A 25,786-nucleotide genomic window follows, 5' to 3' on the forward strand; every position below is an offset into this window, starting at 1 on the left:
CCCCCATTCACCGCAACTAGAGAAAGCCCACGCACAACGACGAAGACCCAACGCAGCCAAAAATAAATAAATAATAAATAAATTTATTTTAAAAAATTTAATTTATTCTTATAATAATGCTGTGAGATAGATGTGATTATCTCCTTTTTACACGGGAGCTAACTGAAGATAGAGAAGTTAAGCAACTCAACCAGAGTGATGCAGTTTTAAGTGGGGTGGACAAGGTGGAATTTCCAGGCATTCGTGTCCAAGGTCAGTTCACTTATGCACTATTCTGTATTGCTGCTCACAGTATTGTATGATTAACTTGATGGTAATATTTGCTCTCATTGTAAAAGATTATATGCCAGACATTATTCTGAGTGTTTTGTTATACGTATGAACTCATTCAGTCCTCCCAGTAATCCTTGAAGTTGGCACTGGATCATGCCCATGTTGCAGAAAGGAAAAGTGAAGCATTGAGAGGTTAAATAACTTGCCTAAAGTTATTCAGCTACTTAATTGGCAAAATCAGGCTTCGAGCGCATGTAGTCTGGCTCCAGAGGCTACAGTGTTTAACCCCTACTAGAGTTTTTAGTCATTAACCCCTACTGGTATCACCTCCATATTCTACTCTATAATGTAACTAATGTTTATTTTTAATATAAACGTGTTTCATGTTATCTTTAAGTAAAATTAATATTCCAGGAAGATATATCATGTTCATACTGTGGCTTTACTCCATCTGGCTTACCCCCTGGTGTGTGTGTGTGTGTGTGTGTGTGTGTGTGTGTGTATACACTTTGATAATTGTGTTTCCAGAACAGTGCTATCCAATGCAGTAGCCATTAGGCACATGTGGCTATTTAAAATTTTTTTTGATTTTGCATTATTTTAATATAGCAAAGCATTGACAAGAATAATAAATAGGCAACTTATTTGATAAATTTGGTTTTATAAAAATATTTGTTGAACAGAGTTGCTTGAAAAGAGGCAAAAAGACAGTATGTAAAAATATTAGTGATGAAATATTTACATATATTTCAAAAATTAGAATAGAAAATATTCTCCATCTAGAAGCATTACTTCTGAGATTACCAGGTTCCCTGGCACCTGTAGTGTTTCACAATTTAAAAAAATCATGGTCTTCAGAGAAGAGTCATATGAAGGTGTCAACAGTTTCACATTCATATCATGACATGCAGTTTTGAAGAGAATCACGGGAAATTCTATGAAAAATTAAAATAATAAGACCACATTGAGATAATATATCTTCAGAAAAATACTAGTGTCATAGTATTAAAGACAGAGATGGCTAATAAACTGATTAATGAATGTAAATATGTACCAAGAATAACAGTTTCTTTTTTTTTTAAAGTTTTGGTAATCAATATAAAAAGATTTCTAAATCTGTTTTAATGCATGTAGATATATGTTACTATTAGTTTTTAAAAGTGTAGTTGACTTCCAATATGGCTATTTAAATCGATTAAAATTAAATAAAATTTAAAACTCAGTCACGCTAATCACATCAATAGTCATGCTATTATGACTCTCAGTAACCACTGCTAATCAATAGTCACACGTGCCTAATAGCTTCTGTATTGGACAGTGCAGATTATAGAAGATTTTTGTCATGGCAGAAAGTTCTATTAGACAGTGCTGCTCTAGACAATTTAGACTTACACTAGAATCAAGATTGACTAGAAAACTGAATTCTTGAACCATATCATTTGATCTTTGCAGGATTGTGTTTTTTGAGTAACAGTTGGTGTTACAATAGGTATACCCCCAAATCTAAATGGCTTTGCACAATTGAAGTTTTTTATTTCTTTCATGCATGGAGCCTGATTGGTGGGCAGTTTTCCTCCAAGCAGTGAAGTAGGAACCTAGGCTCCTTCCATTTGGTGGTTCTCTATCTTCAGTATGTGGCTTCTAAGGTCATTGCTTGCCTGTTTCAACCTGACAAATGGGAAAGAGTGTGGAGATAGAGTGCCATTTTCATGCATGGGGCTGGAAATGGCTTCTGTTTCACTGCCTTGAATTCAATCATACTGCCACACCTAACTGCAAGGAAGGCTGCAAACTGTGGTCTAGCTGTACGAGCAGGTTGAAGAGGAAATGGGTTTGGTGGGCACTGAGCTGGAATCTGCCACACGTGTCCTGTCCTTAGCTTACCTTGAGACATAATCTAAGAAACAGTCCTCAGAAGCTTACTATTACTGTATCGTAAGAATATTATTAAGGACATTTTTCAGTATGATTCTTATTATCTCATACGTGATGATCCGTGCTGCCTTGATTGCCATGGAAAGCCTTATTTTTCTTGAGTTCTTGGCGTACTTTATGGAGAAAGAGAATTCTGTAGTTTTCACTTTTTGTTTTGCTTGTCAGGAAATCTCATAGCCAAATTTGTATTTACAAATATAGTGCTGTGTAGAATCATAAAGAATCCTAAAGCTTATATGATTACATTCTAAATTTTCTCATGTACTTGGTTTTCCCTTTAATCTGTTTTTTGGTCCTGATTTTTATGAATTTACATATTTTCCATCTTATTGCATATGTTTGTGTTTATATTGTGTTAACCATCCCAACTTGTTTGGTGTAATAAAGTGAGATTGTAAATAAATACTGTCTTTCACCAAAACACACATATTCAAAACACCATTATTGTTGTTTTTTTAAAATTTTTTTTTATTGAGGTATAGTTGTTTTACAATGTCATGATAGTTTCTACTGTACAGTGAAGTAGAGTTCCCTGTGCTATACAGCAGGTTCTCATTAGTTATCTACTTTATACATATTAGTGTGTATATGTCAACCTCAGTCTCCCAGTTCATCCCACCCACCCCCCCACTGCTTCTCCCCTTGTCATTATTGGTTTTTCATTCATATACATGGTCATGTCTTCTCTCAGTGTGAAATTTTAACACCACAGAAACTCCCAGAAGATAACATAATGAGAACCCTTGTTCCATCATCTGGGTTTTAACATCTGTAACATTTTGCCATATTTGCTTCAGGTCTTGATTTTTAAGATCATTTAAAGAAAAAAAACAGATAAAGTTAAAGTCCCTGGACCTAAAAGGTCTACCTGGACCTTTATCCTTCATTAAGACCCTCTATGCTATGTTCCAAAAAATACTTGCTGAATATTTGTTAATTGAATGATTTGAATTGATGACGAGTTGTATTGTGGATGTTTGTAGTAGACGAACACCTCAAAAATAGAAATTAACATCTTAAACATCTTCTCTGTGACCTTCCCTTTTTATACCCTGTGTCATTTTTAATGAATCTAATGATTGACAGGCCTACTTGTTAAATGAATGGGTGAATTTAATGAAAAGGGACCAATAATTGAGAAACTCCTGTAGTAATCCAGTTGTGAGGTAAACATGGTGGCAGTGGAGAGGATTGGAAGGGCCACAGATACTAGGCAGCTCAGAGACAGTCAAGCAATCTGTCCATGGTCACTCAGCAGTACAGTGGCAGAACCTGAATTCATGCTGTATCAGTATGGTTATGAGAAAATACCTTTTTTGCTACCATACAGCCTTTCCTCTAAGCCTGTGTAAATTCTCTCCACTTTTCTGGATGGTTTCAGTGGACTGAATTTCAGGTGGTTTGTGAATTAAGCAAAGATGTCTTTTTGTAGGGAGCTTTACATAAGTAGTCCAAAGCTTAAAGAGTTGTTGATTGAAGATACAGATTAGGGAGTGTTTTAATATGAAGATAATAATTGAAACTATTACAGTGGGTGAGCTACCAGAAGATAAGAATTTACAGAAAAATTCTATTTTTTTCTTAAACAGAATCTGGGATCTCACCAAGTCTATAAATCTTAGAACCCAGAGGAACTGTCAGAAATAAAAGTTTTCTTATAGTTTTCAGAATTCAATATGTATATGTGTCAGATAAGTTAAAAATTACAGGTTTTCAAAATTCTCCCTTATTAAACTATTTTATTGCTACTATTTTCATTTTTTTGGAAGAATGCTTTATATGAGCAATGTACTTTTTCTGACACACTTATGTTTTAGGTTTTTAGGAACTGTGCCGTTGTTGAATTCTTCAGAGAATCAGGGAATCTTTTGGAAGAGGGTGTTCTCCCTCCTTTATATACTGAAGTACATCTTCTTTATTTATTGAAATTCATCTATTGTGTTTGGTGGCCCAGATGATGGGACAATGCTTTGATATCCTTTCAAGTGATATAGAATGTAGATAATTGTGTAGCACTTGTGGGATATTGGATACATTCATATGGATGTTTATAGTGGTTCTGTTTTCCTATGCAGTTATTATTCTTATTCATAAATTTTGTTTCATTGTGTTTGAAAACTTAGGTAATAATTTCAAGATGCCAGGGCGTTCCACTTCAAGTTCAGGTTCAACTGGTTTTATATCCTTCAGTGGTGTAGAATCTGCACTCTCCTCCTTGAAAAACTTCCAGTCCTGCATCAGCTCTGGAATGGACACAGCTTATAGTGTTGCTTTGGGTCTTGTGGAAACTCAGAGTAAGTAATAATTAAAATTTATTTCTTTTGTGTCTATTTTGATGTAACCCTGAGTGGTGGCATTGCTCTAGGGATGCAAGATACCGCTCACCTTTTGGGTAACCTTGGGACAATCATTTAATCCCTCTGGGCATCTGTTTTCTCATCTTCTTTTACATACCACATAGTGATGTACTGCGGATAAGATGAGATTGACTCATTCATATGTGTTCAGACCCCCATGAGCCACTAGAGACTGCACTAGAAATTTATGGGCTGAAACATGAAGGTATCTGACCTCAAGGAACATACAATCAAAAGTATGTGACATTTGTGGGACTTCCCTGGTGGCGCAGTGGTTAAGAATCTGCCTGCCAATGTGGGAGACATGGGTTCGATCCCTGGTCCAGGAAGATTCCACATGCTGCTGAGCAACTAAGCCTGTGCTTCACAACTACTAAGCCTGCACTCTAGAGCCTGTGAGCCACAACTACTGAGCCCACACACCGCAACTGCTGAAGCCTGAGTGCCTAGAGCACATGCTCCACAACAAGAGAAGCCACCGCAATGAGAAGCCTGCGCACTGCAACGAAGAGTAGCCCCTGCTCGCCGCAACTAGAGAAAGCCTGCGTCTAGCAACAAAGACCCAACACAGCCAAAAAAAAAAAAAGTATGTGACATTTGTGAACTGTACAGTATACAGCATTATGATAGTTATTTTCCAGTAATTGAACTATATTTTGTTCATGCTTAATTACTCAGTAGACAGACCAAGCCGATGCTAGGGGTACTGGTAAAAGAAGGCCTCTACAAAAGATGAGAAAAGTTCAGTCTTGCTGCACTTGACCACAATTTTTTGATGAGAAGATCTAGAAAGATGTTATTTGCTTTGTTTGGGTTAAATTTGTTTTTATTTTATATTATATATGGAAGCAGGGGAGCAACATAATCGTTTTGTTTTCCTTTTAATATCACTGTTTTTTCAGCAATTTGATGGTGATGTGCCTTGGTGTGATTTTCTTTATTTATTCTGCCTGGTGTTCTTCGAGCTTTATGGATTTGTAGGCTTACAGTTTTGATCAAATTTGGAAAAAAATTCTGCTGCTATTTCTCTCCCCTCTCTTCTCCTTCTGGGGCTCCAATTACATGTATGTTAGGCTGCTTGGTAATGCCTCATAAGTCACTGAGGCTCTGGTGATTTTTTTCAAGTCTTTTTTTCTCTCTGACTTTAGTATGAATAGTTTCTTTTGCTGTGTCTTCAAGTTCATTAGTCCTGTCTTCTCAAGTGTCTAATTGACTAAATCTATCCAGGGAATTTTTAATTTCAGAGACTGTATTTTTCAGCTCTAGAAGACATGAAAAAGAATTAAATGGAATCTTATTTCTCTCCTCATTATGCTCATGTTTTCCTCTGTATGCTTGAGCACATGGAGCGTATTTATAATAGCTACTTTAATATCCTGTCTGCTAATTCTGGCATCTCTGTTGCCACTTGTGTGTATTATGTTGTTGAGTTTGGGGATTTTGTCATCTTCTTTTAAAGAGTATTGACCTTTGTTTTGGTTGGCAGCTAAGTAATTTGTGGATTAGGCTGATCCATCCCAGACTTGTTGTTAAACTTCCTTAGGGCAGGTCTAGTGTAGCTTTACTTTAGGGCTACTTTAGCCTTGTTACAAAGCTTGCTCTTTGTGGAGTCTCTGTTGATTGCCCAGAGAGTTCAACGAAAAAGCTCTACTCTGCTGGATGGAATCTGAATGCCTTCCAGTCCTGCGTAAATTCTGGGAATTGTTCACTTCACAGCTCCCAGCAGTTGTTCCTCAGCAGCTTAGGATTCAGCATCAGACTCAAGGGGATCTCTGTGCAGATCCCTCATGGGCTTTCCCTGCATGCCCCCTTCTGTCTTGCAAAACGCCTGCTACTCATCCTCCCTGAACTCCAGTCTCTCTCTTCTCAGTCCTTTAAGACTGCTGTGCTCCTCTTGGATTCCTCCTCCATTTTGCAAGCAAGAGGGCAATTGGAGGACTTACCTCACTTGCTTTCCTTTTCGCAGGCATCCCAGTTCTGCTCTGCCTATTGTCCCACTGCCTGAAAGCCGTTGCTTCATATATTTTGTCCAGCCTTATAGTCACTCATGGCAGAAAGGCCAGTTCCATACTAGATATTCATTCACAGGTGGCAGCAGAAGTCACCCATCATCTTTAGTGGGTGGCCTCTAAGGGTCTTACCCCTGTCCAGCCTGATTTGTAGTCTCTTTTTGATGGTGTTGGATATTCGGCTTTGGTAGGTAGTCCTGGGTAAACTCATACTAAGATCTTAAATCATAAGAGAGAAGGGCTGGTACGTAACCTCCTGGAGGATTGTAGTCAGTTTTTTTCAGGATTTGCTTTGAAGGCTTCTTAGTATGTTTGATGCCGAGTTCATTTTTGTTTGTTTTTGTTTTATTTTTTTAAAATAAGTATATTTTGATGCAAAATGCAGCATCTGTTTCATTTAAAAAGAAATATAAGCATTGTTTTTTGAAAGATTCATGCTCTAAAGCAGGGATTGGCAAAGTTTTTCCATGAGGGGTCAGATAGCAAATGTTTTCAGTTTTGTGGGCCATGTGGTCTCTGTCGCAACTCCTCTGTTGCAGGTCTGACAATTATTATAAAAATAGTTTTGACCCTGTGGACCTTGTGGAAGGGTCTTGGGGACCACCTCCTGAGAACTGCTTATGAACCTGAATTGGAGTGCTTATGAGCAACACTTTGGTGACAGGAGAAACTCCCTACAGAGAGGATGCCTAGGGTGACCCCCACTGGAGTAATAGAGCAAGAGCTTGTTAGGAGAGCAGTTTTCTTGTGACGCCCGACTGAGGTGCCGTCTGAGGACCCAGAGAGTAGAAAAACACCTGGTATTTAAGTAAATTTGAAAGTAACTCAGCCTCTAACAGTAGATGAAAGACTTTTAGGAGACAGAGCCCATATTGCTACTTAATTGCAGGATTTGGAATCAGCCTGATACGGTCTCTAGTCCCAGTTCCAGCTTTAGTTCTATAACTTGCTCAAAGATAGGTAATTTCTTTGAACTTCTAATTTTTTATCTGTGAAATAGAGATAAAAATGCCCATTTTATAAGGTTGTTGGGGTTAATAAGATAGTATATGCAAAGTGCTGTTAGTGTAGTGTTTATTCAATAACTGTCAAAAAGTATAGGCAGCAATTAGAAATTTAAGGGTCAGAGCTTAGAAGAAGGGCCTGTGATGTGAAGAGGGGAGCAAAGGTGGATGAGTTTGGAGTCTATTTAAGGCTTTTGGTTTGCGTGCAGCTAAATCAGTAATTCATGTTAGCCAACACTACAATGATTAATAAAGGTTTCTTCCTTCAGGTTGTTTACAGTTTAGCTGGGAAGCAAGACATATACATGCTGTTCAAACATTAAGTGAACACTGAGGGCCTAAACATTGAACATTAAGGTCCTGAAAGAAGTTAGGACTTTATTATTGGATGGTTTAAAGTAGAGGAGGAATGTGGCAAGATCCAGGTCTAGAAAGATAACCTCATGGCAATACTGAGGATGCTGCGGAGGATGGAGATACCTCAAGTAGCTAATGAAGTTATTTCAGTAGCTCAGGTGGAAAAAGTAAGTTCAGCTAAGATATTATAGTTGAGGTGAAGAGGATTCGATTTGTGTGCTTTGTGTCTTATATTATGCCCCTACATTGAGATATAGGCAGGATAGTGTAATGTAAGAGTGCAGAGCTTTGTGTACAGAATGCCTGGGTTCTTGTCCCAGCTCCATCACTTATTATTTTTGTGTCCTTGGACAAGTTTTGTAACCTCTGTTTTAGATTTCTGATTTGTAAATGGCATTATTGTGGGGATTAAATGAGATAATACTTACAAATTACATAGAGCAGTCATTAATACTTAATAAGTGCTCAGTAAATGTTAGCTATCATTTAGTCATTTGGTTTGCATTTGAGTTGACTATTTTCTTGGGCAATAGTCCATGGACTGGGAGAAATTAAAGTGCAGAAGAGCAAGTGGGAAAGTCCATCAACTATCTTCAGAGCAGAAATACTCCCTTTTCTTCTTAGCCTTATAAGATTAGACACACTTTCTGTTGACCTTTCGGGTTGCCCAGTTTCATCACAAATTAGAATGAATTTTGACAAAATAGGTGGTAACAATCACTTGGGGATCATTTTCTCACTTTGCACTGTAATTCTCTTGTCACTATATTATTAAATTATTCGTGGAGGGGATTCCTGCTGCCGAGAACTTGGGTGGTGATGTGTTTCGTTTTGTTTCCTGTTGGTTGCATATTCCTATACAGGTGCTTGTCCCTATTCAACTTTCTAGCATATTTGAAATTATCACCTTTCCTCGTGTTACGATACAGCTTATGGTGTCTGGGCAATTAGACTCTTGCTGCCACCCTATCTATTAGTTTTTCTCTGAATTTATTGGTATTCTAGTAATTCTTTATTTGAACTAACTGGGAAATGAAATTTGTTACGTTAGGAGATTTTTCAGATAACCAGAGCTTATTTTTCAGATTTTAAAGTTTATTATGTACTTTTCTGTCTTCTTAAGCAGAATGTACTGACCTAATTTATCAGAGCTGTAGGTATCAACATCATCTTTAAGCAACTGAATTTTCATAAGCCCTTTAAGTTTAGTCAAGTAAATTTGAGGAATGGCCCTTCCCTAAAATGTTAGTGTACCTCAGGGTTGCGTCCTCTCGTCCTGCCTCTGTGTCAGGGTGTGTCTTCAGGTGGCCTTCAGAGGTTTGGTTAACATTCTGCGATTCCATGGAAAATGTATGTGCCTGAGGATTGACAGTTCTTATCAGATTCTTGCTGAATATTTGTGAGGAACGTTTGGAAGAAAAGAGTAAAAGGATGTATATTTAAATTGCCCAAGGGTCCAGTAGATGAGAAAACTGTTGGAGAGCTTCTGGATTTTACTCTCTATATTGCTTTTCTTTCTGTGACTTGCTGAAAGAAACAGAGCAGAGAGACTTCAGTTATTATGGTCAGGCAGGTAATTGGATGTTTGTTGAACTATTCTGAGGTACGGTGATGATAATGATGGCCATAATGATCAAAAGATGATAATAGCTGGATTGGTTACACACGTCAAATGTGTGCAGGCGCTGTGCTGTTTTCACAAGTGATATCTCACTTGGTCCTAACTAATCCTTCAAAGTAAGGACTGTTGTTATCCCCACTGGGTACATGAGCCACTGAGGCTTAGCGAAGTTAAGTGCTCTCCAAAGGTCACACAGTTACTAAGTAAGTGGTGGGAGTTGAGATTTGAGCATAAGGGACTTGACTGCAGTTTCTGCCCTTAACAATTACACTTTATTGAAAATTGATTGTGTTTGTCTAATGGCATTTGCAGCAATTGGATAATATTGAAATAACATTTAGTGGTATTTAGCTCAGAAAATTTTGGTTATTTTGTTGAGGTTAACATTATCTGATTTTTCTTTTTTGTCCCTCTTCTTCTTCCTTTCCTTCTCCCTTTTGAATTCCGAAATGAGGTTGCATGCTTTTTCTTAAACAGCCCATCAGCTTTTGTCCTATTCTGCTAGTGAAGTTCTCAATGACTTCCCTTGGACATTCACACGTTCCCTGGACTTTAGTGTCTTCTACTTGTAAAGGCAGAGTTGAGTCTGGTCGTGGAAGGAAGAAGCTGGGAACTTTTGGGGTCATTGTACTGACCGTAGTCTCTTTCTGGACTTGTTGTAATGTTAGGAAAATCAGTTCCTTTTTGGTTAAGTGATGGCTGTCAGGTGTCCTCTCCGTTGCAGCCAGTTGCAGTCCTGACTGATAGAAGTGATACAGTGAATTGATTGAATGATAGTCTGTTCTTTCATGTATCCAGAATTTGTATTCTCATTAAGAATCATCATCTTTTTAAACCCGATTCCTTTTTTTCTCACCTTGGTCTCCACCTAGGCAATAAACAGAGCTTTCACTTTGTGACAGTTACTTTAGAGTTAATGATGAATAAAGAACAGCCATCAGAGTTAAAAATTACATGGCCTTAGAAATTTGTGCTTCTCATGAATAACTGAACTTTCAGATTTGCAAACCTTAAGCATTCAGTTGAGTGCATACTTCTGAATCTGGAGGCTTCGGTGGGTAATATTCTAGTTTTTCCCCTGATATAAGGCATTCTAAAAATCTAAAAATTTGAGGGATAGAGAGAAAAAGAAAAAGAAAATTATGAACACCCATAACCCTATCACCCATCACCTAATTTTATGAAAAAGGAGTAATTATTTTACTTAAATCTTTTATGTTAAATTTATTTTGAAAATTACTTAATGGTTTGAGAAGCCAGCACGTACTGACCTCACATTCTCAAGACTTCTTTTCTTAGGAAGATCCACATTATGGATTTTCATTATGCTGTAATAAATTTCTCCATCTAGAGAACTGCTTCTTATAGCCAGGACTCTAGTTAAAGTGGGAAGGTTTCTTTTTGGCCTTGCTCTTATACTTTATTCCATAATTATGTTATTGAGTAGAAGCAGTAATTAGAAGAAAGTAATAATAGTGGGGTGGTGGCCACAAAGACAATAAAAATAACAACCATAAGAAGCCAATGTTTGTATTTCTTATATAGCTTTTAAAGCTGGAGTCAATTATAAAAGCAAAATGTTATTATAACTTAAATAAATGAAGGCCATTGAAAATTATGGTATCTGTAGTGTTAAAAGTATAAAGGCATTGCCTACAGAGTAGTAAAAATCCAGCTCTCTCAAAAAGCTCAGTTGTTTTGCCTATATCTTCATATTTCCCAGGTGTAAGGAAAAGCTGCACTGTTTCTACTCTGCCACTCACAGCGCTTGTGACACTTCTAGCTCCACTTCCCACTCCAAGCAATTCTCCAATTCTCCAACTGGGTGTCCTACAATTCAATTCAATTCTGATACTATTTACCTGGAGTTAGTGTCAGATCTCACAGGTTAAGCGCTCAGTCCCATGAGACTGCCCCCACTGCCCTTGGGTTCTATAATTTGCTAGAGCAGCTCACAGAACTCAGGGAAACAGTTTATCTACTAGATTACCGATTTATTATAAAAAACTACATCACAGGAACAGCCAGATGGAAGAGATGCAAAGGGCAAGGTAAGTGGGAAGGGGCGCGAGCTTCCATGCCCTCTCCAAGCTTGCCTCACTGCCAGCACCTCCGTGTGTTCACCGACCTGGAAGCTCTCTGAACCCTGCCCCTTTGGGTTTTTATGGAGGCGTCATTCAGTACCCACGCACGCGCAATTAGATCATTGGCCACTAGTGATTGAGTCAATCTCCAGCCCTCTAATCATGTGGTTGGCTTCCATGGCAACCAGCCCCCATCTTGAGGCTATCCAGATAACCCCTAGCCACCAGTCATCTCATTAGAATACAAAAAGACTTTGATCACTTTGATGATTCCAAGGGCTTTAGGGGCAGAGACCAAATATATATTTCTTCCTATTATGTCACACCAGGACTGTGTGTGTTTGTTCATTGTAGTGGCATTATTTGTAGACTCTACAGTTAATCAAGTGAAAAGAACTTCTGATGAAATACATTTTTGGAGGAGATTGAAATATGCTAACAAAAAGAATCACAGGGAAAATTTTCACAATGATGTATATATTAGGGCAGTGCAATAAAGTGAGAAAACAGCCTTGTAACATCTATTAAGGCCCACAAAAAGATTTACCAGAATAAAATTTCCTGTTCCTTTTCCTCAATCCCTCTTCTTTGTCATCAGCAGTATTCATATTGATAATCCATTAATGCCATTTTGAGGCTGAAAGGAACCTTAGCACTTAGGTATCTCTGATGCTTTTACTCACTGGTTCTTACTTCAAGGAATGGGAGCTTTTCAGAATGAGTGAGGTTTGTCAGCCTCTAGGGTTGGGCAGAGAATAGGAATGAGGAAGTGGGGGTGTGTGACAGCCCTCCATTCTGCTCCCTTACTGGTTATGAGTACAAAATGAGTACATTCCCTCTCTTCTTAACATTAATAAAATTTAGACTTGCTTTCAAATTGTGCTCAGGAAGTTGCCTGTGAGCACAGGATCTGAAAATCTGAGCATGTGTTTTGTCTGGCGCGATTAGGTGCTTGAAATTTAGAAGGGCAACATGTCCTCTTCTCAGAATCTCTAACCCTTTGCCCTGCTTGATTTTTCCCCCTACTACTTAACGTCACCCCACCTTCTCACATACTGTATCATTGGTATAGTTATTTGGTTTGTTGCCTGTCTGCCCTGTACGTAAGCACCGTGACTGCAGGGATTTTTGCCAGGTGCCTCTAATTCCCCCGCCCTCGCCCCTGCTGTTGCCTCTATCAGCACTTGGTATATAGAAGGCACTCAAGAAGTGAATGAATATATTTAAAACCTAGTAGGCAAATTAATATAAAAATTTCCTCTAATTGAGTATCTAGCTCATTTATATATGCACACAGGTTCATATCCATGGATCCATATATCCACTCCATCCCTGTATAGACCCCATCTGTATAGCCATATATGCATAGTGTATATACAGTAGTGGGTGGTTTTGCCCTCAGGGCACCTTTGGCAACGTCTGGAGACATTTCTGGTTGTCACAACTTAGAGGCAGGTGGTGAGTGTGCTACTGGTCTCTACCAGCCTCTAGGTGTTTAGGTGTCGCTAAATATCCCACAATGCATAGGACAGCCCCTGGGCAACATCCAGCCTGAAATGTCAGCAGTGCTGAGGCAGAGGAACTGTGATATACACATATGCACATACATGTTCATTAACTCTGGTAAAAGGAAAATATTGTTTTTCACCCAGAGAGGTTTTGAAATTTGCCTAGTAGAAAGCATAGGCAATACTAGGGGTTCTTCAGGTAAATAATACCTGAACTTTTATTGTATGTACTGCTTGCTGGAAGTTAGGGATTTTTCCCTGTTTTCAGAGGTTCTTCATGTTCTCCTTATATTTTATATTTCTTTTTTGTGTTTATTGTATTTCCCTGTCTGGTCTGTAAGGTCCTTGAGGGTAGGATTCATCTATAGTCATCCTCATACCCCACCTTCAGAGCCTGGCAGAGGGCTTTATACATTTTAGGTCGTCTGCAAATGCTTATTGATGAATCAGTCAATCAATCAGTCAAGTAATTAAGGAATTTGGGTGTTGGGTTGAAGCAGCCATAGGAGGAGAATTAACCCCACTCACAGAAATGGGCAAATGCCACAAATCAAGCTGTTCTCATCAACTGGAGAGCTGGTCTTTCAGGTTACCACCATGCCACGGGGCATTTCTCACATTGGAACATACTTGCATTTGGTAGATACGGTTGGTAAAAGACTCCAAAGGTTACAAAGCCTGAATGCTGGGGCAACTTCAAGGTCAGCCTTTTCCTCAGCTGGTGAGATTCCTGGTACTGTTGACTTGTGTCTTCGAAATATGTGTGAGATGTTGCTATTAAATGTATCACTACCATAATTGTATTGTTTAGTCTTGACCTGGGAACATGCCTCACCTTCTGATGTAAGCGTTTCTCAAAGTGTTGAAGTGGGTGAGGAAAAGAGCCGCCAGAGCTGACTATAGGCAGATACTATTAAATAAAGGTGCGTGCGGTGAAAATCACTGAAAGAGGTAGCCTTATCCTCACTCTACAGATGGGAAAATGAGGCTCACTGAATTGAAGTAACTTACCATAGGGCACACACCGAAGTGGCAGCCAGGGAATTTGAATTTGAAACCAGTTTGGCCTGATTTCAGCCCCTTGACCTAGATTAATCTGGCGCCCCTTTCTCTTTCTGATGGCCCTCAGTTGATGGCAGTAATCCTTTCTAGCTGTGATGTGAGAGGCATTTTTTGGGGTATATTTTCTCTACTTCTTATTGCAATTATATGAGGTTTTACATCTTTTTTTACAAATGAGAAAATTTTAAATTCAAAATATTAATTAGTGAACAGTTGAGCATTTGAACTGGCAAAGTAGTATGGCACTTAGCCCCATGCAGTGGCTCAGCACAGATTCGTCTTTGCAATGATAGTGACAACGAGGAAAGTTCTTTGTAACAAATCAGTTCCAAGATTTTTTTCTCGTGTTTAAAAAATTATTATTATTTACATTTTGCTTTTGACCCATCTTTCTGTGACATATTTTTATGAACTCACTTGTGGGTAGAGGGAAGGTTTGAAGAGAAAAAGGAAAGAAGAGTTTTGTCAGAAACTCATCCTATTGTGGGCATTTGCTCTTAAAATGTTAGAATTAAATAGTTGGTCTCTGTGGATATCTAAATTTATATCTTGAAAGGACAAAATCAAAATTAATCAATAGAGCAAGTCTTTGAAATTTCTTTATATTTTATGCCGCCGATATTAATGTCTGTGATGTTACCTGTCATATTGGAGGCTTGGTTTTGCATGGTTAGCCTCTCAGAGTTGATTTTTTTCTCTTAACTGGTAAGTTTGCCGTTTAAGCCATGGAGTAAGGGATGGTATATACTTAATTGTGACTGTGTGGACCAGTGGCCATACGGGGCATATATCTCATGACCCAGTTTTCTTACTTCAAGCATATAACTTTTTAATTATGAATAAATAGATATTTATTAAAAGGGTTTTTTTGGGCTTCCCTGGTGGCGCAGTGGTTGAGAGTCCGCCTGCCGATGCAGGGGACGTGGGTTCGAGCCCCGGTCCGGGAAAATCCCACGTGCCACGGAGCGGCTGGGCCCATGAGCCATGGCTGCTGAGCCCGTGCATCCGGAGCCTGTGCTCCACAACGGGAGAGGCCACAACAGTGAGAGGCCTGCAAACATCTAGGTGCATTATGGGACTTTTCTTACTCAACCTCAGTTTAAGTTGTTATTTAAAGTAACCAAGTTCTCCTCTAAGACCTAAATAGAAAATAAACAGTTTAGCAAGGAATCAAGAAAAAGATTTTTCTCTTTTCTCTTGATGACTTTATAACATAGTTGCACAGGAATCATTAGGGTAGGTGACTCAATTTAAAAATCACTAGTGTTCTACCTCCTTGGCTTTTCATGTGTTCCCCCTTTTCAGATGAGCCCCCTTAAATGCCATAACCTAATATCCTGATACCAATAAATGCCTTTTCTTTGTTTCACAGGGCTTTTTGCTTTTTTATTGTATTTTTGTTTTGTTAATGTGTTTGGTCTTTAGAAATTAGAAATTGAGCACTTTTGTTCATTGATGAACCTAAGTTTTAAAGACTTTGCACTTAATTTTTGTGTAAGGACTGATTAATCCAGTGGTTCTTAAACATGGGAGGGAACCACTTAGAGGGCTTGTTGAAACAGATTGCCGGGCCCCACTGCTAAAGTTTCAGTAGATCTAGAATGAGGCCAAAAATTTGCACTTCTAATGAGTTCTCTGGTGGCTGATGCTACTGGTTCAGGGACCACACTTTGAGAACCCTGGTCTAATCATTTCGCCTTTGACAGGAGAAACCTATGCCACTAGGTGGCACCAAAACACTTCTTATGAGGTAGCCACTGGGGCCTTACTGATCTGTGTGTGTTGATTGCGGGGTTCAGAATTGTGTAAGAAGTACAGTCACTACATTATTGGAATCTAGTAGCTTGGAGCCTGAATTATTCCATATATCTAAAAATACAAAAATTGTGCTGTTTCTATCAGACCAGAAAAACTGTAGGGCTATTAGGATCACAACATTTTAAGATCAGCTCTTCCAGGAATGAGGACTAGACCGCTCATTTCCACTAGCTTTATTTCTAGTTATCCCGGTTACTCAGTTCATTTACCAGCAATAGATGCAGGCCCTGTCACAAAATAGAAAGATACATCTCATATTTATTATTTATTATTCTGAGTTAGTGATCTTGATTTTTGTTGTTGATAACATTTAAAAGCCACTTTAAATTCTATCAGTGGGCCAAATGTATGGGGCACAATTTTGGGATATTAAAAAGTGTGAAATGTATTTTCCTCTCCTATTGACTTCCTTAGTCAGAAAGTTGAGTAGTTTCCTTTTTGAGAGCTACGGAGAGGAAAGTTTGAGCTGTTGTTGGCCTCACCTCACCTCACCTCACCTCACCTCCTGTTATGGTGCACTCTCACTCCGTAAATTTCCAACTATTCCAACACCTCCAGATTTTCTTTCTTCCCCAGACTGTAAAAACCTGAAGGTTGGCTTGGTTTCTGCACATGATGGAATGTGTGGAAATAATTGCTTGCTGTACTCTCCTGTTTGCTAAGCTCCCATCCACATTGGGATGTCCCTTTTTGAAATAGTAAATGAGTCATATGTTAGTTTTTAAAACAGAATACGTATAGTACCTAAATACTGCCAGGGTTTTTCTAGATGCTTGCGAATAATATTTGTGTTGATTCTATTTTTTCTTTTTCATTTCTTTTCTTTTCTTTTTTTTAAACCTTTGGAGCAGAGGCATGGGTTAGGTTTCAGTGACCTAATAGGTATGAAAATGACTACTACGGGAGAAACTGAAGTGGAGTCACTCGAACAGATTTTAAAATTAGACTAGCACTTTATCATATATCTTTGATCACTGAAAAGAATTAAGACTAGTTTAATTCTAGGCAAAGATGACAATTCATGGCAGAAGTAGCACAGGCTTTAGGATCGTTTTTGAAACATTAGATCCTTTTTAAAAGAAATAAAAGTTTGTCTTTCCCTAAGCAGAAAGGAACTTTTATTAGGTTGGTGATTAACAGGTGAAACCAATGTGATTATTCTAGAGATTTTTTTATTATCCAGACCTATTTCTCTCTCTTTCTGTACTTCATACCTGAAATTAAGTGTGTGTTCTGGGGGCTTCCCTGGTGGCGCAGTGGTTGAGAGTCCGCCTGCCAAAGTAGGGGACACGGGTTTGTGCCCCGGTCGGGGAAGATCCCACATGCCGCGGAGCCTGCACGTCCGGAGCCTGTGCTCCGCAATGGGAGAGGCCACAACAGTGAGAGGCCCGCGCACCCCCCCTGCCAAAAAAAAAAAAAAAAAATGTGTTCTGTATAAATGTAATGTGTTATTTGTATGTAGCAGCACTGTCCAATAAAAATATAATGTGAGCCACATGCATAATTTAAAATTTTCTACTATCCTTATTACAAAATGTGAGAAAAAAGAAGAGGAATTAATTTTAGTAATATATTATTTAATCTAATGTGTCTAAAATATTACCTCGACTTGTAATCGTTATGAAAATTGAGTTATTTTTATACTTACATTCTGTTCTCAGTCCGGACTAGCCTCATTTCATATGCTTAATAGCTACACGTGGGAAATGGCAGAGGGCGTTTCACTTTTCAGTGACTATCAGAGGAGGGCAAAAAATTGTAATGGTAGTTAAATCATTTAGTTTTGCAGCTTTTTAGCAGTTTTGGTGAATATTCACATTGAAACTTTGAACCAGTTGGTAAAACAAGATAATACTATCTATTGATTTCTTTTCCTTTTTTTTTTTTGTACTTGTCAGTCCTTTACCGCTGGCATGATTGGTATTTTAGGTTTTTCCCAAAATTGTTTAACCCCCTTAAAATCACTTACTTCTCCAGATCCTATTAATATTTGCCTCTTCTTGAAATGTCGCATCCCAATTTGACTCCATACCTACAGTACTTCCATATTTTGTAACTGATGTGGTAAATTAGTTTCTTGCTAGTGTTGAGCAAGCTAGAGAGGCTAAACCTCTTAACTTCAGCCAGAATATACTGGTTGCTGTAATCAATTAGGCCTGTCAGCAGTTGACCTTGGAAATGCTAATTTGCTTATCCCTGGGTTCTGCTTCAGGCACTGCCTTTCCCTCTGTGGGTGGGAGTTATGAACCCAGTTTGGAGAAGAACTAGAGGCCCTTGGGGCAAGCTCCAAACGGATGTGCTTCTTGCTTCACTTTTGCATGTGACCAAGTTGCAAGAGGCATTCCTTGCATGAATTTCTTTGAAGACCTTTTAAAGTCGGCACTTACGCCTAGACAGAAGTTGAGAGGAAGCTTCATTGACATTTGGATCTGCCCTTCCCCTGCATTCTAGCACCATCTGCCATAATGAAGTTGATTAAAAATGAATCCATTACTATTTCATTATATCCCTTGATGGGATTTTACTTATGATAAGTAACCTAGCTTTTTAATCCTTCCCAGTTAATTGTTCCATTTTTTATGGCTAAATAATATTCCACTCTTTGGATATACCACATTTTGTATATGCATTCATCAGTTGATAGACACTGGATTGTTATTATTAATAAATTATTATTCGGATGTTATTAAGAAATGCTACTCTGAACATTTGTGTACAAATTGGAATCTCATTGTGGTTTTGATTTGCATTTCCCTAATGGACAGTGATGTGAAGCTTCTTTTCATGTGCTTACTGGACATTTGTGTATCTTCTTTGGAGAAATGTCTATGCAGATCCTTTGCCCATTTCTGTTTTTGAGTTATAAGAGTCTTTATATATTCTAGATACAAGTCCATTATCAAATATATGATTTGTAATTTTTTCGCCTTCTGTGAGTTGTCTTTTTACTTTCTTGATAGTGTTCTTTGAAGCATAGAAGTTTTTTATTTGAGGAAGTCCAGTCATCTGTTTTTCCTTTGTTCCCCGTGTTTTTGGTGTCATACCTAAGAATCCATTGCCAAATCTAACGTCATGCAAATTTATTGCTAATTTTTTCCTAGGAGTTTTATAGCTCTAGCTATTATATTTAGATCATTTTGAATTAATTTTGTATATGGTTTAAGTTAGTGGTCCAATTTCATTCTTTTGCATGTGGCTATGCAGTTGTCCCAGCACCATTCCTTCCCCACTGAATAGTCTTGGTACCTCCTTGTTGAAAATCAGATGACCATTGACACACAAGTTTATTTTTGGACTCTCCATTAATTGTATTCCATTGATAGAATTCTGTATGCCTATCCTTATGCCTGTACCACACTGTCTTGTAGCTGTTGCTTTGTAGTAAGTTTTGAAGTTGAGAAGTGTAGTCCTCCAACTTTGCTCTTCTTTTTAAAAATTGTTTTGGGTCTTTGGGGTCTCTTGTAATTCTGTATGAATTTTAGGATCAGCCTGTCCGTTTCTAAAACGAAGCCAGCTGGGATTCTGATGAGATTGCATTTATTTAGATCTTATTTAAGTTCTTTCAACAGTGTTTTCAGAATATTAGTTGTACGTTTCTTCTGTTAATTTATTCTAAAACATTTTATTCTTTTTGATGCCATTGTAAATGGAATTACTTTCTTAATTTCATTTTCATATTCATTGCAAGTGTATAAAATCGAGCTTGTATCCTGCAACCTTGCTGAACTCGTGTGTGCGTGTGTGTGTGCGTATGTGTGTGTATTTTTTTTAGTGGATTCCTTAGGATTTTCTTCATGCAAGGTCACGTCATCTGTGAATAGAGATAGTTTTATTTTTTCCTTTCCAATCTATTAGCTTTTTATTTCTTTTTCTTGCCTGACGCTAGAACCTGCAGTAAGTTATTTACTGAATACAAGTGGCAGGAACAGACATCCTTATCTTGTTCCTAATCTTAGGGCAAAAGAAAAGTCTTTCATCATTAAGTGTAATGTTCTCTGGAGGACTCCCTTCCTCCTGCAGTGTCCTTGCAGCACCCTCTATTGAGAAAGGTTAACATTACGCTCACTGTAAGGAGAAATGCTTAAAGCAATTTCATTCATTATCACAGAGCATGTATAAAAAGATAAATTTTGGGCTTCCCTGGTGGCGCAGTGGTTGAGAGTCTGCCTGCCGATGCAGCGGACACGGGTTCGTGCCCCAGTCTGGGAAGATCCCACATGCCGCGGAGCAGCTGGGCGCATGAGCCATGGCCGCTGAGCCTGCGCGTCCGGAGCCTGTGCTCCACAACGGGAGAGGCCACAACAGTGAGAGGCCCACTTCAAATAAAAAAATAAAAAAATTAAAAAAATTAAAAAAAAGATAAATTTTGAGCTGAGAGGCAATAAATTGATTAACTGGCACAGCACACAAATAAGCAAGTGGAATAAAGCTTTAAAAGGGCTGTGATAGAAACCTGTGTGCAGGAATCAATGGGGGCATGATGGAGTTAATAGTAGATTCTAGCTGAGGACCTTTAGGAGAAATTTCATGCCGAAAATGATGACCAAAAGATGAATAGTGTCTCCTATAGAATGGGAGAGGGTATCTCTGAGGAAAGCAAAGGTGAGAAGTAGTCCAAAGAACTTGGTATCAAGATCTGTGAAGGATCTGGGGTTTTTACCCTACATGGACGCTATCAAGTTAGCCTGCCACAGTTTCATGGATGCTGGCGGAAGACAGGAGACTCCTAGGTAAGAGACAAAGGCCTTTCTTGTTGTACATCAAGCCATGTGAGTATTATGGTCCTGTAGGTTCACTCCCAATCCGAGTCCTTACAGGGGTGGTATGGAAGAGCCCAGGGCGATACTGTGGTGGGCTTGGGTTGGAGCTGAGGAACCTTGAGCTTGGGGAACCCAGATTTTTATAATGGGCAGTAAACCTGGCTGACTTTTGCTCTGGAGGAAGACATTATCTTTATTACACTGCCCTTTGCTTTGGAGGGAGACACTATCTAGTCTTCCAAAGCTTTGTTCATTATGCAAACATCCTTGAAAAGATAGGCTGGAACAAAAGGGCAGTGCATGCTTCTGCAAGATGTTCAGAGGTGTATGAGACCCGTGAAGAATTGTTTCCCAATGCCTGGCAGATTCAGGGAGATGCAAGTAGTTCAGACTGAAGATTATCTTCAGTTTGGGCCTTTCTAAGATTTTTACCACCATGTGTTATAGCTTTAGTACTATCACATCCAGAAGATGTCGTACATCTCACAATATAGTAATAAGGCCTTGGTTACTGCCAGGTTCCTTTCTTCTTTCCCTTTTTTCCCTAATGGGCAGCAAAATACTTTGGTTGGCTAGGCAGACTTTAAGGACCAGTTCTGGAATCAAGTAAACTGGGTTCAGGCTCGGCTATGCTAGTTAATAACATAGTGACTTTAGGTTTTGGTTTCCTCTTCTGTAAAATAGGGGATAATATTGTAAAATAGGAACTAATATCTAATGAATGTTTAATTATGTGCCCACAAACATCTCCCTTATTCCCACCTTATTTAGGGTTGATGTGAGAATTGAATAATATGTTTAAAGTGCTCTCCACAATGCTTGGCACGTAACACTCACATTTTATTGGTCAATTACCTTTTTTTATTAAACACATACTAACTCTTATTTTTATTTATTTATTTATTAGTATCAGCTATAGTTTTAATTCAGTCTCCAAAGAGTCCAAAGAGCTATTTTTATTAGATCTTTTTTTTTTTTAATTGAGGTGTAGTTGATTTACAATGTTGTGTTAGTTTGGGGTCAATTACTTTTTGACCAATACAAATAACAACCAAAAAATGTGGGTTTTTGTAGTTATTTGGGCCCTTTGCAGAGTAGAAAGGTGGATACTTTGGAGCTCTTGGTTGAGAATTAGTATTGTATAAAGTTAGTATTGTACAAATTTAATATTGTACAAATAGCCCTGAGTTAAAAATGCAAGTTCTGTTATCTACTAGCTGTCTAAGTTTGAACCAGTTACTTCATTTCTTTGAGCTTCCTTTTTTGTGTGTGTAAAATATGGCCAATATCTCCTTTTCCTAGTTCAAAACAGTTTATATGCTTTGTCATATGCCGGATCTACTTCTCACCTTGGCTGGTCAGCCTGTAAACACGTACTTCAACTATAAAGAGAATAAGTGAAAAAATGACTTTAAAGTATATACCTTCCTATTGGGATGGAGAATGGCACTGAGAGTGTGTGTTGAGTGAGGGCCAAGTGTGTTTGTGAGCGGGAGGGGGAGAGGGAGTATGGGCATTACCTTCTTAGTAGGAAAAAAGTGACATCTATGATGATTTCGGAAGCAGAAATGTGTTCTAGTTTCAGAAAAATTAGTATGGGATTTAATTTCAAGCAAAAAGGATCAGAGCTCCTTTGGGACAGACTAAAATAGACATTTAAACTAGTTACAAAGAAAGGTTATGTAAACTGTTACATAGAGGATGCAGTTTTTGTTAGTGCCCTCTACTCTCTTAGAATGGAGACTTCCAGAGTCCTTAGGTAGTTTTGGAGTTTGTTGAATTTGAAAGAATTGCCCTATATCTGCCTTATCTTTCCAAAGAGCACTATGCACTTGTGTTTAGATACTTACTAATTGGGAAGCGAAATACCAATACTAGTCCGGTAACGAATCCTACCAGATTCACATACCAAATTCCTATAATACCCAGAAGGCTTCTCATAGACCCAGAGGGCTGTCAGAGATTACCATGCAGGTCTAAGAGATGTTTCACATGCTCAACTGTGAAGCACTTTCTTTTCTTTACTGTTTTATTTTTTGGTTAACTGATTGTATGTTCCATTAATATTCCTCTCATTCAGGTATTTAATGAATGTTTGCATTTTCACTCCAATGATATTGTTTTTACATCTCATCCTTACCATTCTTGGCAATATCACCGGTGGGGGAACATCTCAAAACATAATCAAGGGCTTCCCTGGTGGCGCAGTGGTTGAGAGTCCGCCTGCCGATGCAGGGGACACGGGTTCGTGCCCCGGTCCGGGAAGATCCCACGTGCCACGGAGCGGCTGGGCCCGTGAGCCATGGCCGCTGAGCCTGCGCGTCCGGAGCCTGTGCTCCGCAACGGGAGAGGCCACAACAGTGAGAGGCCCGCGTACCGCAAAAAAAAAAAAAAAAAAAAAAAAAAAACCATAATCAAAATCCTTCACATAATCTGTCCCTCACATTTTAGTACAGTTATAGCACAAGTGGAACAGATGACTGCCGTGTGAATAGGGATTTTAATATACTTTTGTTCTATATTTAATGCTTTTAATTGGTCGCAATTGAGCACCACGGGAGTAGATTTCTCAAAAGAACCTTCAAAAAATACGTTTGCCCAGATTTGAATTATCAGTTAGAGTTTAACAGGTGACTGATTTAACTTCTCTTTTTCATTAAGAGTACATTTTAACTCTGGATCTGGAAAAGAAATGAGGTTTTAAGAGATAGGACAGGCACTCATACATTTATTAGAGGTATTGAGTATTTCTCATGTGCTGTATAACTACTCTCCAATGATGGCCCCCAGCAAGTCTTCCCATGCTGTGATTGCATGCTATTCCTCATATCAAGAGATGGAGCTTACTGGGGTAGTTTGTTAAGGAGCAAGAGATGAAATTGGTACCAGGAGTACAGTTTAAACCCACATTGGCATATGCCCTTATTGCTGTAAAACAAGCTACCTTGAAACTTAATGTGTTAAAACTGTAAACTTTCTTTTGTTACTGTCTCATGATTCAGTGGGTTGACTGAACTGGGCTGGGAGGTTCTTCTGCTCCATGTGAGGTCAGTTAAGATGACAGCCATTTGGGGGCTCGACTGGGTTAGAATTTGCAAGGTGGCTCCCTTACATGGCTGGCAGTTGGTTCTGACTGTTAGCTGGATGCTCAACTGGAGTTATTGACCAGAGCCTTAGGGTTCTCCTTCACGTAGCCTCTCCACATGGTTTGGGTTTCTTCCAGCACAGTAGCTGTTCCCAGGGGAAGGAAGCAGAAGCTGCCAGACCTGTTAAGATGTGGGCTCAGAAGTTCCAGAACATCACTTCTACTGTGTCTAATAAGTCAAAACAGTCACAGGACCAGCCTCAATTTATGGATAGAGAAAATAAACTCTACATATCAGTTAGGGGGTAGTGTTCATGTGAGGGCCGAAAGGATTAATACTTCCTGTGCTAGGTGTTGCCAATATAGCAGTGACTAAAATAGACCTGGCATTTGTGTACTGAGCAGAGGCTGGAGAGAATAGGAGAGGGCCAGAACAGGGGTAGAAGGCTCTCATAAGTCAAATTAGAGTTTGCACTTCTATCTTTCGGGCAGTGAGAAGCTGTTAAAAAGTTTTTAAAATCGGAATAAGATAATTTGTATTTTGCATTAATTCTCTGGCTATAATGTGGGAAATGGCTTCCTAGGAATGAGCCTAGAACAGGAGGCTGTTGGGGTCCCAGGCATTAGATAGTAGTGACTTGGACTAGGAAGGTGGCATGGGGTCTGGGCAGATTCATAAGAGACAAAGGAGGGATGATTGATGAAATTCAGTGATCTACTGAATATGGAGATTAAGGGAAAGGAAGGAGTCAACAATGATACTCAAATTTCTGACTGAAGCATCCCCGTTAAGAAAGGCCCGGTTTGGGCTTCCCTGGTGGCGCAGCAGTTGAGAGTCCGCCTGCCGATGCAGGGGACATGGGTTCGTGCCCCGGTCCGGGAAGATCCCACATGCCGCGGAGCGGCTGGGCCCGTGAGCCATGGCCGCTGAGCCTGCGTGTCCGGAGCCTGTTGCTCTGCAACGGGAGAGGCCACAACAGTGAGAGGCCCGTGTACCGCAAAAAAAAAAGAAAAGAAAAGAAAGGCCCAGTTTTCTAGCCTGGTGGCCATTATTTTGCTATTGCTGTGGGAACAACTTACCACAAACTTAGTGGCTTAAAACAACACAAATGTATTATCTTACAGAGCTGGAGGTTAGAAGTCTGCAATGGGTCTCCCTGGGCTAAAATCCAGCTGTCAGAAGGGCTGTGTTCCTTTGCGGAGGCTGTAGGGCAGAGTCATTTTCTCGTCTCTCTCAGTTTCTAGAGGCTGCTCATACTCCTTCCATCTTCCAGGTCAGCAATGGCCAGTCAGGTCTTTCTCATCCCACATCACTGTGACATTGACTCTCCTGCTTTTCTCTTTCACTAATAGAGACCCCTGTGATTATATTAGGTGCACCCAGAGTAACCCAAGATAATGTATCTCCCCATCTCAAGGTCAGTTGATTAGTAACCTTAATTCTCTCTTTGCACGTAACATACATACTGACAGGTTCTGGGGATTAGGAAATGGACATCTTTGGGGGGCTGTTATTCTGCCTCTGACAAATGGGAACTGGCAGACAAATTTTGGGGGGGAAATGAAGTCAGTTTTAGACATGTCTCCCGAGTAGAGATGACCAATAAGCAGTTGGTCTTTGAGTTCAAAGTAAAGGTAGGATTTGGAAATAGCCTACATGTGGGATTTGAAGCTATGAAATATATATTTGTTTCTGAGCATATGTTAACTGAAAAGAGGGCCTGGGCCAGCATTCTGGGGGGGTTGGTGCGAACAGATGAGATTGAGGAGGAGCTACTGGAGGGTTAGGAGCAAATCTAGCAGGATTTGGTTTCAAGGAGGTTGTTGTATCTTTGCCTGGAAAGGATCCTTAAACATCTCTTTTAACCTACTTCTATTACAGATCAGGAAACTGAGGCCCAGAGAGATGAAAT

At 39.2% G+C, this 25,786-nt stretch overlaps 1 protein-coding gene across 3 annotated transcripts in view; it reads left to right on the forward strand.

Annotated features, from left to right (window-relative positions):
• Nucleotides 1-25,786, forward strand: part of NSMCE2 (NSE2 (MMS21) homolog, SMC5-SMC6 complex SUMO ligase) — a 224,505-nt gene that overhangs the window by 2,857 nt on the left and 195,862 nt on the right. For all 3 annotated transcript variants that reach the window (XM_059995185.1, XM_059995184.1, XM_059995186.1), the window contains exon 2: nt 4,332-4,502. In XM_059995185.1, coding sequence (XP_059851168.1) covers nt 4,346-4,502 — 157 coding nt within the window. In that variant the 5' untranslated portion in view covers nt 4,332-4,345. The remainder of the gene's footprint in view (nt 1-4,331; nt 4,503-25,786) is intronic.

The sequence above is a fragment of the Delphinus delphis genome, chromosome 17, assembly GCF_949987515.2.
Source record: "Delphinus delphis chromosome 17, mDelDel1.2, whole genome shotgun sequence".
Taxonomy (NCBI): domain Eukaryota; kingdom Metazoa; phylum Chordata; class Mammalia; order Artiodactyla; family Delphinidae; genus Delphinus; species Delphinus delphis.